The 14,323-nt window shown below is 40.6% G+C and overlaps 1 protein-coding gene across 2 annotated transcripts in view; it reads right to left on the bottom strand.

Annotated features, from left to right (window-relative positions):
* Positions 1-14,323, bottom strand: part of rngtt (RNA guanylyltransferase and 5'-phosphatase) — an 88,732-nt gene that overhangs the window by 47,542 nt on the left and 26,867 nt on the right. For both annotated transcript variants that reach the window (XM_028605866.1, XM_028605867.1), the window contains 2 exons: positions 12,150-12,285; positions 6,143-6,214 (listed from right to left, as the gene is read on the bottom strand). In XM_028605866.1, the coding sequence (XP_028461667.1) occupies positions 6,143-6,214; positions 12,150-12,285 (208 nt within the window). The remainder of the gene's footprint in view (positions 1-6,142; positions 6,215-12,149; positions 12,286-14,323) is intronic.

Below are 14,323 nucleotides of genomic sequence, written 5' to 3'. Positions count from 1 at the left end.
TCAGTTAATCCATTAGCCTATCACACACATACATATATATGTATATACATATACGTATATACACACACACACACACACACACACCTTTATTGTTCCTACACAAAGGGTTATGGATCAATATTCACTGATCTACTGTATATCGAGAGGCACGGAGCAGGAAGGTGTGACTTGGGGGCATATGTATTCTGCTGTTAGTATTTGTTAAAGGCCATTCTCTTCTCAAGACCTTTCTATGGAATTATTGGACCATGGGGGGAGGAAAACGATTTTTTTTTCCAAAGTGGATGAGGAGGTGGATGGCCAATGATTAGTTAAGATTAGATACAATTACTAGACTGTACCATCTTGTGAGTCATGCAGATATTCAGCAAAACAGAAATGATCAGAACAGTCTTGTGTAAGTAAGTACAATATCAAGCCTTATAAATGACAAAACATATCTTCAATCAGTTACTTTTCATATTCAAACCGAAAATACAGTAGTGCCTGCTGTGTGTAGTGATATTAAAACGTGCGAGAACAGCCATTACTGTTCCTAAGATGGTGTGAAGGGTGAGAACTTAGTTTCTCATAAGAAGAGTTTACTCAATTTTGAATTACACAAATTATGTCTTATAAATACAGACGGAATTCAAAAATGTAGTCCAAACGGAGTTAGGGAATGGCATTGAAATTGAAATAAATAAAGTAAAATATATAAAACACAGTTTGGGCTTTATCTCCAACTATTAGCCTAGTTGAATAATGAAGACTACACCCTGTCAGGGTTAAAGTGTTAAATTTCAGCCCATTTATCCATTTGACCGTGCTAAAATTTAGTGCCGAAATGTTTTTATCAACAGAAAGTCTTATTATAGTATTTTGACAATCAATTAACCATTTAGGTCATTTTAAAAACAAAGATGCAAAATATTCTTTAGGATTTGCTGCTTTTCCAGGTTTTCTCTGGTTTATGTGCAGATACATCTAAAATGAAAATAATCTTTAGTTGTAGGCAGTAAAATTCATTTGTAAATCACCTTAAGGAGTGGTTAGACAAAAACAGGTAAAAGGTAGAATAGATATTGGACTTGCATTCTTCAGGTGGCCTGATATGACTTAAATGGGATGCCCATGTAGCCCTGTGTCTGCTGCATGTCTAAGTAAGCAATTGTTTGCTCACACATTAGCCATAACATGATAATCAAGCATTATGCCATGATTGTGTCTCTGTTTCAGACTCTGTCTGACTTGCTTAATGCAGCTAAAAATACTATAAGGACAATTTGGCTACAACAGATAAGGGTAAAGGCAAATTAAAAGTTTGAGAAACACTCATTTAGGACTTTTTTTAGTGCGACTACAAAAAAAAAACACTACATTTTCCTGGAGCAACAGCTGGTATCATGTCCCACACATTCTGCACCATCTGTCAGCTGTGTCATCAGGACAGAACAAGATGTAAGTGTGAATGATTCAAGGCATGTGCTGTCCATGCCTGTTCAACAGGAAAACAGAGCCGATAAGAATCTTGTTAATCCAAAATTGATGGGAACAAAGATCGATCTTATCTTTTGTAGCTGCCACATATTTTTCTGTGGTGGTCCACTTTAACTTACTGTCATCACTGTGGGATTTTGACTAGAACAGCATTTAAACACAGCACAATGCACCACTTTTTGACAAGCAACAGCAATATTGATATAACTGATACCGATCTACAAAGAAATGCCTTGATCTGCTCTGATGCTGATAGTGCAGATCGCCTCAGGACACCTCTGCCTATATAGCCTCCCGCAACTACTGTGAACTGTAAAGTAGGGGTGCAAGATAGATCGACTCAATATCGTTATCGCAATATCACGTTGCGCATTATATCTAGGGGTGCAAGATATAGCGACTCAATATCTTTATCGCAATATATCGGAAGTGTCGCAATAAGTATGCAATATTTTGTTTATTTTGTGGAGCGATGCGTCCATCCGTTGGTAGGGCTGGGTACCAAATTCAATTCTTTTTAGGCACCGACTGAATTGCCTCTAAAGTATTAAATATCGAAAAATGCCTCGTCATTCAATACCCAATTTCAATACCTAAGGAGTAAATCTCATCAGCGTCAGTGAACCAATAAGCATTCAGCATGCTCCTGGCAATATCTAATAATGCTTGTGATTGGCTGTTTAGTGTTACACATCGTAGAGGGATGCAGGAAAAACTAAGTTATGCACAGAGACTGGGCTCACGTAGAGCTGAATATAAACAAAAAGATTTGTGCCGTAATGTTGTATTTTTTGTAATTTGTAATTTTTTTTTGTCTTATAAATTTGGGATCGACAAAATGATCATTTAGGAACCGGTATTGAAGTCACGGTATTGGTATCGGTACAGGTATTGAATTTCTTTTAACAATACCCAGCCCTATCCGTAGGCTGTGTGGCTTAGTTGTGTTCGATTTAGAGTCCGCTTGAAACGCTATAATGATCATGTTTCATTGGCCAGTTACACTTGCACGTTAGTGCACGTCAGCGCACGGGTCCACTATGTGACAAACCCTATGTAGCGTACCATGTGTGTGTGCATATTTCGCGTGACAGTGTAAGTGAAGAAATTGATAGAGACAACAAAACAGAACAAATCAAAGAAGCGAAAGAAAAGTTGTGTCCTGTTCTATTTATTTTATACTGTACAACATGTAAAACATGTCCTGTTCTGTAGACGTGGTCGTTATTTATTCAGGTTGTACCAGTCCAATATGACTGTTGAAATAAACCTTGTGTTGTAAGAAAACTTGTTTAACTTGTTATGAATCTATTTTGATGCATTTTCCCATAACCTTTGTAACTTTACATGTTTAAAAATACTGACATTAATATCGATATTGCAATATTCATAATCAATATCGCAATATCACATTTTGTCAATATCGTGCAACCCTACTGTAAAGCTTAAGTTTCTACAGACCTTTACAGCTGGAACAATTTGGCAAAAACAAAAGTTTCCTTCGTTAACTTCTTACTCGTGGGACAAGATTTTGTTACACCTCTATAAGTAATTTGATAAAATCAATATAAAAAAAAAAGTAAATTACAACATTACATATTACAGTACAAATCGTTTTTTTCTCAAGCGCCTTTACACCTTTGTGAAGCACACTGTCAAGCCTCTCAAAATGCAACACACACTTGAGCCCCATCTCTGTGCGTAACGTAGAGTTTCTATGACGTGTAGACGGCCAATCACAAGCATTATTATATCTTGGTAGAAGCATGCTGTATGCCTATTGGCTCACTGACACTGATGAGATTTAATCCTTTGGTACTGAAATTTGGTATTGAATGATAATGCATTTTTCAACACTCAATACTAGGGAGGTGATTTGGTCGGTGCCTAAAAGTATCAAAGTTCAGTACCTAGACCTAATAATCAATAATGTAAACAACTGTCAGTTGCAGACCCAACTTTCAATCAAAAAAGCTCAATGGTTCCAACTACTCAGATCTAAGTATTTGTTGGTTTTCTATTATAATAAACTGAATATGTTTGGGTTTTGGACAGAAATTTCAATATTTTCTGAGATTTAAAATGAATCAATAAATTCATCTACAGTTGAATAGCTAATGAAAATATTTTTTAGTTGCAGCCCTAATAATCTCAGTTTAAGAGGCACATATCCTACCTGTGGTCAATAACAACAAATGTATGACACTGGTTCTCCTCAACATACAGCTATGAGTTTACATACAGTATTCTGAAGATTCTTAAAATATTTGACATTATATTATAGAACATGCATCTACAGATGCATTCATCATAAATAGAAAGTCAAAGACTGTATTCAGTCCAACAAGGTATGATTCTGTGCATTACATAACCCCCTTTATGGGTAAATTGATGTAAGTGCATAAAGAATCTATATATAAAGGCTCATAAAATGTTAAACACCAGAGAGCTGCAGAATCAGAAATAAAAGCTTCCCCCACAGTGGGAGAGCTGACAGTGACTGATGGGCAGGATCAACTTTCCACAAAAGACAAAAAAAAAAAAAAAAGGCTTTTAATACTTTACAGTGAGAGCAGAAATAGAAAATACTAGGGGTGGGGAATCGAAAACTGTATGTATTGTGATTTTTTGCAAAAAAAATTTAAAATACATTCTTGTATTTAAGACCATATTTCAATAAAGTATTTATTAGACTATTGTTGTGTTCATGATTGAAATACTCTGGACAAAGGTCCAGAGGGACCGAAACGTTAAGTTTTCTTTAAAATTGTCTTTAATAAATGGTGATGCTGTGGCAAGAGCAGTGTACAGGATTTTCTCTTTATTCAAGTCTTTGTTTTAGTCCAACACACCTGCAAAGTTTGGAGCTGCGAATTTGTCTTTACATTTATTTATTTTTTACCAATGATTCACCTAAATATTTCTTACCGCGATTACATCATATCTGTTTCCAGCAAAACAGAAAAAAAGCAGAAAATGCTAAAACTACATGGTATGTACTTCTTTACAAAAGGAAATACATGCCAGCCTGATTGACTGACTTTATTTTTAGAAAACAATTTATCAGGCATTTAAATATCAGGCACAGTCAGTTAAATGGTTGGAGCGGTATTGTACACAGCAGCACTCTCGACATAAAAACAGTTTGTAGGATGACTAAGATCCATTGCTCTAACATGAACAGCACAGTATATGCTCTCTTTATCAAAATCCACAGAACTAAGTATACTTTGACCCTCCATACAGCTAAATCACCTATCACGGCGAGAGGACACACACTCCTCATCAAGCTCTAAACAATAAAATCCCAGTACTGTGCTTCACCTGACTTTCCAAACAAGTAAGATGTCACGTTGGGCCATGGGCCGAGCAGGTGGTGTGTTCTCCCTCCTGCTGCATTTCCATCCTCGGGCTCGGGATGGAGCCTCGGTGCCAAGGAGCAGGCCTCCACAGATAATGGAGAAAGCTAATGGCCAGCTAGGATCAATACGACAGCGCTTTACTGATGGCTTGGGGGTGGTAGAGGAAGTCATGTGGAGCTGCTAACCTCTGCACCATGTTACAAAGACGTTCCCCTCACCACAGGAGCCTTTATTGAGCTACTTGCTTGTGTGATCATCCTGATTGATGGAGAAAAGATGGTGACAAACATAATGGGCGAAGTAACCCCTCCCATCCTCCCCTTTGTCCTGAGGTATTCATCAAGTAAGAGAACGGAGGCTTGCTAAGGGCAATCTGAAGGCTAATTTCTCTCTGTGCTTGCCTGCTTGCCATTAGAAGCATGCAGATTGGTTAAAGGGATGAATTAATTTACAGTTTGGACAAGTGTTAGCAATTAACAGCCTTTTAATGTTGTCCTGAGGCTGTTCTCAAGAAAAATGGCCACGTCAAAATAATGTAACAGGACAAACATGCTATTACAAAAATATATATATAAAGCTAATTTTACATGTTAAAATGCACCAGGGCAATTACTGCTGCCCAACTATAATGCAAGTAATGGACTAAGCATTAGGTTCTTTTCAACCCAATAAAGTGACTCTGACCATGTTAAAAGCTTGGATTAATATTTAACACAATTTTAGTTCTAAGTGATAATTAAAATTACTGGTCAAGGGAGTTCAGCAAAACCAATTTTAGTTTTGAAAGCACAAAAGTTAAAGGTTCTAAAGCTGCCTTTGTTGTCATTCACAGAGAAATGAAATTTGTCATCTGCATTTAACCCATCCTTAGGCCTACATAGGAGCAGTGGGAAGCTGCAGGTGCCTGGGGACCAACTCCAGTCTTTTTGCCAGTGCCTTTTAGGCATGGGGCACTGACACAAGCACTAACCTGACATACATGTTTTTGGTAATGGGAAGAAACCGGAGCACCCAGAGGAAACCCACGCGAACATGGGGAGAATATGCAAACTCCACACAGAAAGGCTGTCGGCACCTACTTGCTGTGAGGCGACAGTGCTAACCATTGAGCCACTGTGACCACCGAAGACCTAGGTTATAAATATTCAGTATGGGTCAGACGTAGTTCAGCCCCAGTGTTGTGGCGTTGGCTGTGGGGGTCAAGTTTGTTGATTCTGTCTGACATCTTGATATGGCAGCTTTTTAGGAGCAATAGGTCAAAGGAAAAGACAACACATTCTAAAACGGCCCAGCCTACTCACATTGAATTTGATGATGTCGTATATCAAATAGCGGGGGACGGGCTGACCATTCACCTTGTCGATGATCATCTCCTGCAGAGATAAAGACAAGAGATGCATACTGTTGTTATTAAGATAATTATATATACAATTGAGTAGCGAAGATGTACAAAATAAAAACAAAGAATAATCCTTATTCTGGGCGGTCTTAACATTATAGCAAACAGGGCTCCATAATGCGACCAAATCCATTGTGTGAAAAATTGCTTTGCAGGTCGATTTAAGGTTTGCGCTCCTAAATGTACTGCCTGTGACCCTAAACATTTTTAGTTAGGGGCTGCAGTGCTCCTAGTAAAAAAAAAAGTTTGAAAAGCAGTTATGGAGGAAGGAAGTGTGACACTAGGGAGTGAGTGCTCTCAAGGGAGATGCCTGCAGTGATGAGAAGGATAGATAGAAGGGGAGGTGGGTGTGTGCGTTGTGTGTGGTGGGGTCTGGTGAAGAAGGACATGAGCAGAAATACAGTGGGGGAAATAAGTATTTGACCCCTTGCTGATTTTGCAGGTTTGCCCACTTACAAAGAATGCAAAAATCTACAATTTTAATCATATGTACATTCTAACAGTGAAAGACAGGATCCCAAAGAAAATTCCAGAAAATCACATCATATGAATTTATTAAAATTGATAACCATCTGATGAGGAAAAACAAGTATTTGACCCCCTGGACAAACAGCATGTTAATATTTTGTAGAAAAGCCATTATTGGCCAGCACAGATGTCAAACGGTTTTTATAGTTGGTGACAAGGTTTGTGCACATTTCGGCAGGGATGTTGGCCCACCTCCCTGCAGACAGCCTCCAAATCATTCAGGTTCCGAGGTTGTCGCCTGGCAACTCGAATTTTAAGCTCCCTCCAAAGATTTTCAATCGGATTCAGGTCTGGAGACTGGCTAGGCCACTCCAGAACCTTGATGTGCTTCTTCTTCAGCCACTCTTTTGTTGCTTTGGCGGTGTGCTTAGGGTCGTTGTCGTGCTGAAATCCTCGACCCATCTTCAGCTCTCTCACTGAGGGAAGGAGATGTCGGTCCAGAATTCCACGATACATGGCCCCGTCCATCCTCCCCTCAATACGATGGAGTTGTCCCGTCCCTTGGCTGAAAAGCACCCCCAAAGCATGATGTTGCCACCACCGTGCTTGACGGTGGGGATGGTGTTCTTTGGGTTGTACTCGGTGTTCTTTGCCCTCCAAACACGACGAGTTGAGTTGAGGCCAAAAGTTCTATTTTGGTCTCATCTGACCACATCACCTTCTTCCAGGCCTCTTCTGAGTCGTCCAGGTGGTGAATGGCGAACTTCATGCGGGCCTGTACATGTTTCTTCTTGAGCAGGGGGACCTTGCGTGCGCTGCAGGATTTCAATCCATGACGGCGTAGTGTGTTACCAACCGTTTCTTTTGTAACTGTGGTCCCAGCTGCCTTCAGTTGATTCATCAGTTCCCCCCCCTTGTGGTTTTGGGATGATTCCTCACCGTTCGCATGATCAGGGACACCTCACGAGGCAAGATCTTGTGTGGAGGCCCAGACCGAGGAGGTTGGCGGTGGTGTGGTGCTTCTTCCATTTCCTGATAACTGCACCGACAGTTGATCTTTTCTCTCAAGTTGCTTTCCGATTCTCTTGTAGCCCATCCCAGCCTTGTGCAGATCAACAATCTTGTCCCTGATGTCCGTAGAAAGCTCTTTGGTCTTGCCCATGGTGGTGATCTTGGATGCTGGTTGTTTGGGTGTTGACAAGTGTCTTTTATACAGGTAACGAGGTGAGGCAGGTGTATTTGATGTAGACAATTGGTTTGGATTGGGGCTGTGTCTTAAAGAAAGACTAACTGGCTTGTAGGAGCCAGAATACTTGCTGTTTGTCCAGGGGGTCAAATACTTGTTTTTCCTCATCAGATGGTTATCAATTTTAATAAATTCATATGATGAGATTTTCTGGAATTTTCTTTGGGATTCTGTCTTTCACTGTTAGAATGTACATATGATTAAAATTGTAGATTTTTGCATTCTTTGTAAGTGGGCAAACCTGCAAAATCAGCAAGGGGTCAAATACTTATTTCCCCCACTGTAGCAATGCACATCCATTATGCAAGACTCTCAAATTGAGAGGCAGGTGCAGCGGTCGGGCAGGACACCCAACACACGCATGAGAAGTTTTCAAAGAAATGTTACACAACCATGTAGTGATGTAGTGACAGCAGAGATGCAAACGTCACCACAGCTGAAGTAGTGTAAGCGTAAGTGAAAGTAGGGTCGCAACTCAGATGCTTTACCTGGGACACATTTGAAAGTGAAGCACTACATTTAGAGAACTAAATTTACTCCCTTTCCCCTCATGAAATATTCAGGTAACTGTGCTCTGACAGGAAGAGGAGAGGTAGGTTAGAAATCACTGAAAGGTTCGGCAATTACACAAAACGTTATTTTGGTAGACGGAAATACTCCGACATACATTTTGACCAAATGAAACATAGGCCTGCAAGTATTATTACACAATTGTCTAATAGCAATTTCTTTTTACATAATCCACAAATCTTTGTTTAACCGCAATTAATTGCTAACATTAGCTAAGATCCTAAGATCTGTTGATGGTAATTATCAGTTTCATGTTCATTTAAGAAAAAAATACAATGTTATATGAAAATGAAGAGGTGTGGTTTACTTCATAGATACTTGCAGTGTTTCCCACACATAGACCATGGTGTGGCGGTCCGCCTCACTATCAACACCGGCGGCCGCACATTGCGTTTCGTTATTATTTTAAACGTAATTTCCTTTCCCTGCTCTCCTCCGTCTCTCTGTCACACTCACACTCACACACACACACACACACACACACAGCAGTGTTGGGTTTGTTTAAGCCCCCAAACATCACCTTCCACGCACCGCGGCAATGGTTATGTTTAAGGTTACGGTGAGGGTTAGTGCCTGTAAGGCGACGTTGGGGGCTTAAAACACCATCGATGCCACTGTGCACACAGCGTCTGTCTCCATCAAGGAGAGAAGACGGCTGGCGAAATTCACAAGTTCACAAAAGGTTGGTATCTATCTCGTGAACACTTTTACACAATCACACATTCATAATCACCGACCCGACTCTTGGCAAACAAGCGATTGTGCCCGCTTTAGAAAGTTAACTAGTTGCAAGTTTGAGGTAAAATGCAGTTGGTTGTAGAGGTCAAAACACTATATGTAGCAGCTGTGAATCAAATAAACTTATTATAAATAATGTTATGTCATTTTTCACTCTTACCGGTGGAGACAGGCTCAGGCTCCGCGGACTCCGGGCTCCGCGGACCGCTGCGGACAAGCGGATGCATGTGTCCACGACAATGCTCGCCACATTATGGCTGTGCAAACGGTACAAGTCCGCAGCGGTCCACGGAACGAGGAAAGTATGCTCGAGCCTACCGGAAAGGTGAAGTGGGACTCCGTTGCCTGCTTATCGGTCAACGGTTAATGATCGGTTTTACGAAGATCAGCTATTGGTCAGAAAATAAATTCAAAATTAGCATCCCTAAAAAGAAGGACATTATTTTGGGTCATTTAGGTCATGAAATGTTGCAGCCCTCTTTTGGCCAAGTTGTATTTTTTTTTTTATTGAGAATGGCTATATACGAGCTCCAGGGACTCTGCTGTAGTGGTCAAGTCGGATGAGTACACTGTGGCCCCAGACCGGCATTTCTCACCACAGGGTTTGTGTGGACAGCTACTGTTATTGTGCTGCACGTTGGTAAGCTCCAGCCCCGTTGAGTTGATATAATATTTGGGTTTTTGAACCAGGAACAAAGTTAAATGTATTATAACACACACACACACACACACACACACACACACACACACACACACACACACACACACACACACACACACACACACACACACACACACACACACACACACACACACACACACACACACACACACACACACACTTGAATTAACTGTATGTAGTATAGCTGCACCAAATAGGCTATAATAACCTCTTTGGCGGCACAATCTGGCAGCAAAATCTGTTGTTTCCCAAAAACCAAATGAGTAGACATGTTGATGACAGCTCCTTCTTGTTTAAATTCATCAGCAATACCATGTGCTTTGAATGTGGATGAAAACCTGTTTTTGAATCCAGGATTTAAAACAATAACTTCTAGTGAAATGTCAACGAAATGACTAATGTCACCCATTGGTTTCAGAAGTGATGAAGACAAAGCCTGGGTGAAGCTAAGGTGGGACTAAGGGAGAGCTAGCATGCACAGTCGGTGCAGTCCTCACACGTGTCACAAATGTTGGGCTGCTTGCAGACACCGCAGACTTGGGCAAAGGACAAAGTCTACATCATGCGGGCTCACACCTCACTCAGCCCTCAATACAGTGGCAGATTTTGAAAAAATCTGGCAGCCACCAGCAAAGTCACGTTGACGTTAGTTTCACTAGTGGCGGTGGGTGCCACTTGACTACTTGCATTTTTTAAAGTTAGCTTACAGGCTATTCATAGTGTGATACCCTTAACAAGGCACTCACTTTAATTAAATAACAGCTATTAAGTACGATAAACAATAAGCAAATTCCTCGTTTGTTCCTCTTTTTACCTTTTCGGGGTGATGACGTCATAAAATATGCCGACAGACATTGGAAGTTCCATTCGAAAACCTCAATAGAAGCTTCGAATGTAAAAAAAGAAAAAAAAAAAAAGACATTTGGTACAGCCCTACAAAAGACCAAAAATCCAAACATGATTGCCAAAGCCAGCCTGGTAAAGCAGAGAGAGAGGAGTGAATGGCGCCATACAGATCACTGTAGGAGGGGTTGGAGAGAAGCAATGATGTCATTCCAGGAGGCTGCCATCAATATGCATCTGGCGCACTGAACCGTTGCACAGACAGACAGCAGCGGATGAATCAAAGTGTGACCAAAGGAAATTGCCAGGAATTCAATCTATATATTGCACACTCATCCAATATTGGAACTCAAGTTGATGTAAAGCTCATTAAAAACTGTAAAAACAAAACAGCATGTCAAGACAAAGACCTGTGCCTTTGGGCTGAAGATGAAACATATCACACAACACAGCTGGGCTTCTACAGGGACCGTAAACAGCCAAACACAGCCTCTCCGAACTGAGAGCCCAGAAGCATCAACAGATGAATAAAGAAAGTCTAAACAAACCTTGTAGCAATCTAAACACACACCCGCACCACTCCTTCAAAGTAACACTAATACACTGCAATTAGGTGTCCTGCCTGAATGAGGAAACTAAATTCACCGCATCAATCAGCAACTGTGAAGCCAAGAGGAAGCGCATACCTATTTTCTATAAAATTGCTAAACTGTCAAAACAAGGCTGGGAGCAAAACAAAAAACAATCACAGGCAACTTATCGGTCATCTCCCGTCCTAGAACATCAAACACAAAACGCTGCCAGGCAATTATAACAAAATCTCGGGCAACTACATGATAATGCAGCAGTTTTGCAGTTAGGGAGTGTGATAATGACTCATGCATGGGCACCTGCTGCTGGGGACCTGTGTGACCACATAAGCACACGCATGCTAATAAACATCTGAGCCTTGTATAAGAGGGTGAGGATAAGTCTCCGACCCCGCCACCACCCAGGGAGAGTGCACCGCTGAGTATTACAACCCAGTGCGGAACAGAGAGGCAAACATTACCAGAAAACTGTAAAACACTCATTTAACCAATTTCACAGGAGATGGATGATGATTTTCCTGTCAGCCGTGTTTGACAGGCTCTACTGTCAGACTCAAACGTGCTTTTCTTTCACCTAAGGTTTGGCAACTGATGTCAATTATCTGCTAAGACTAAACAAGCGGGATGTTGCGGCAGGGGCAGGAAGGGAGTGGGACAAGGATGGAGACGGAGGCGACGTGCAATTCAAGTCAATGGGAGAAACAGTTGAAGCAACGATGGAAGCTAGCATGGCACAATATATAACAATCCAGGAATGAGAAGGATAACTCACCCCGTCCAATAGAGTATTTGATAGGTGAACACGTGGATCCTTCCGAAAAGGAAACTCTAGGTTTGCTATGTGGAAGATCGTGTTGTCCCTGTCGATCATGAATACTTCATTTTTCCCGTTGATCAACATCATGTACCTGCGGAATGAAAAGAAGAACCATCATGCATTTAGAATTACAAGGTAGCATCAAGTCGTATTCGTGCTGGTCTTTAGGTTAGAAAGACTCTCGATGCATGTAAGCACGTCGGTTTTCAGGCGGGTTTAGGTGTGACGCAACGAGAAGCGACTGTTCAGTCTACACAACATGGCGGCATCCACGGAATAAGATGAGCCTAGCTATCGCGCAAGTTTTATCCGAATTAGAAAGTATTCCTTCATTGAAAGAAGAGCAAAAAAACGGCATTGCCGAGCAAATGCGAAGCAATCCATCTGGCGGAGTCAGGTTAGTTAGTACGTCATACACTTCATTGATCTGATTGGTTGATTTGGCCCGTCTATCACCAACATAGGTGGTGATAGACAGATGGTTTATCCAATCAGCTAACCAGTATTTTCGCCCCTTCCCAAAAGTTCTCCAATGGAAAGTTCCCAGATGGATATGCCGAGCAAATGCGAAGCAATCCATCTGGCGGAGTCAGGTTAGTCCTGAGTCTCCCCACTACAGTATGTTAGCTGAACTGGAATGTATAATACACATGTAATGTAAATACTGCAAGTGGCCGTGTACATAATGTGAAAGCATAAAATTGGGGGCTGGGGAAGCATTTTGTGTAATTAAATGAACATGCAGATTTTTTTTCTTCAATTACAGTAGACTGGACTGTTTTTTGGGGGATTATCATCAACTGTTATGACCCTTATGACACTTAATTAATACAATACCATTGTTCTGCGAAAATGCCCTTCCTCCACACAAACAAATCTGTGTATAATTTTCTTTAATTACTTTATTTGGAGGAGGACTTAATATGGTAATCACACTTTAAAGCTGAATTGCCGTGAGCGAAGACTTGAGATTTGGGCTCCACTCGGCAACAACAAAGACTCTGTGTATCTCTAATGTGCAAATTGTTGATCAATTTAAATGAAAAAATAAAAAAGGTGAAGCCGTAAGAGCTTTTATCAAAACGAAAAATCACCAAACAGATACATGCTAATTGCATTACCAAAACAACAACTTTTCCTTTTATCTAGCTTTGCTTTGTGGGAACCATTGTCAAACAAAAATGGCTTTTTGTACAATGTGACTGCTCAGCAACAAATATACACATGGCAACTACCAACTTTTACCTCTCATACCTACATCAGGGGGATTTGTAATGCTAAAAGGAGTACTCTCTAATGTTCACAAATACTATCTGAAGTATTTGCGGCCATGTGAATAAAATGCTTCATACAATAAATTGCAAACAAATTCTCTTTATTAAACTTGTCCCCGGTTGCCTTGCACCAACACAAAGAGCCTTCACTTGTATGAGATTCCTCTATCTTCAAATTGCATACATCACCAGTGGTTAGGTGCTTTGTCTGCATGAGCACGAAGCTCAACTAATCCATGGCCAGCCCTTGCAGGTGTGATAAAGACTTAGAAGCAAACATAACAAAAACTAAAAATCCTTTCCACAGTTCCCCACAAATTAAACTTCTGCAGGAATATAAAAATGTAATACTGTACTAAGAGGACACTGTGTAACTATTAGCAACTTTAAAATCCCTTTGGCTGAATCCATTAAAGTAGTTCTACAATATCTACTATTATTGTTATTATTTAAATGTTTGATTTTTGTTGTGTATGGACATACTTGGAGTTCTACCTTGTTGGTATTATTAGCTAAGACTGCATTACACAAGGGTTTTACTGATTTTGTTCATCTTATTCTGTATATTTCCCCATTTTTGGCTTCAGTTAAATCAAGTAGAACCAATGGAGAAACTCCAAAGACAAGTTATTGCTGGAAAATTACTTTTCATACACGAGTGTGCTCGACTGGGGGGGGTTGAAAAACCTGAGGGCATTGACTGTTAAAGTGTTAAAATAGCGGTCAAAAATAGGCTAGTTTACCAGCATGAGTCACGATACGAGCATTTGGCTGATATTAATTTGTCTCCACTCTTCTTCTACATTATGCTCACTGGTGTGCCAGGTTGCTTGAGCATGAAGCACAGACATTACG

This window comes from Perca flavescens, chromosome 18, assembly GCF_004354835.1.
Source record: "Perca flavescens isolate YP-PL-M2 chromosome 18, PFLA_1.0, whole genome shotgun sequence".
NCBI lineage: Eukaryota > Metazoa > Chordata > Actinopteri > Perciformes > Percidae > Perca > Perca flavescens.
This window is presented reverse-complemented; position numbering and strand designations above follow the sequence as displayed.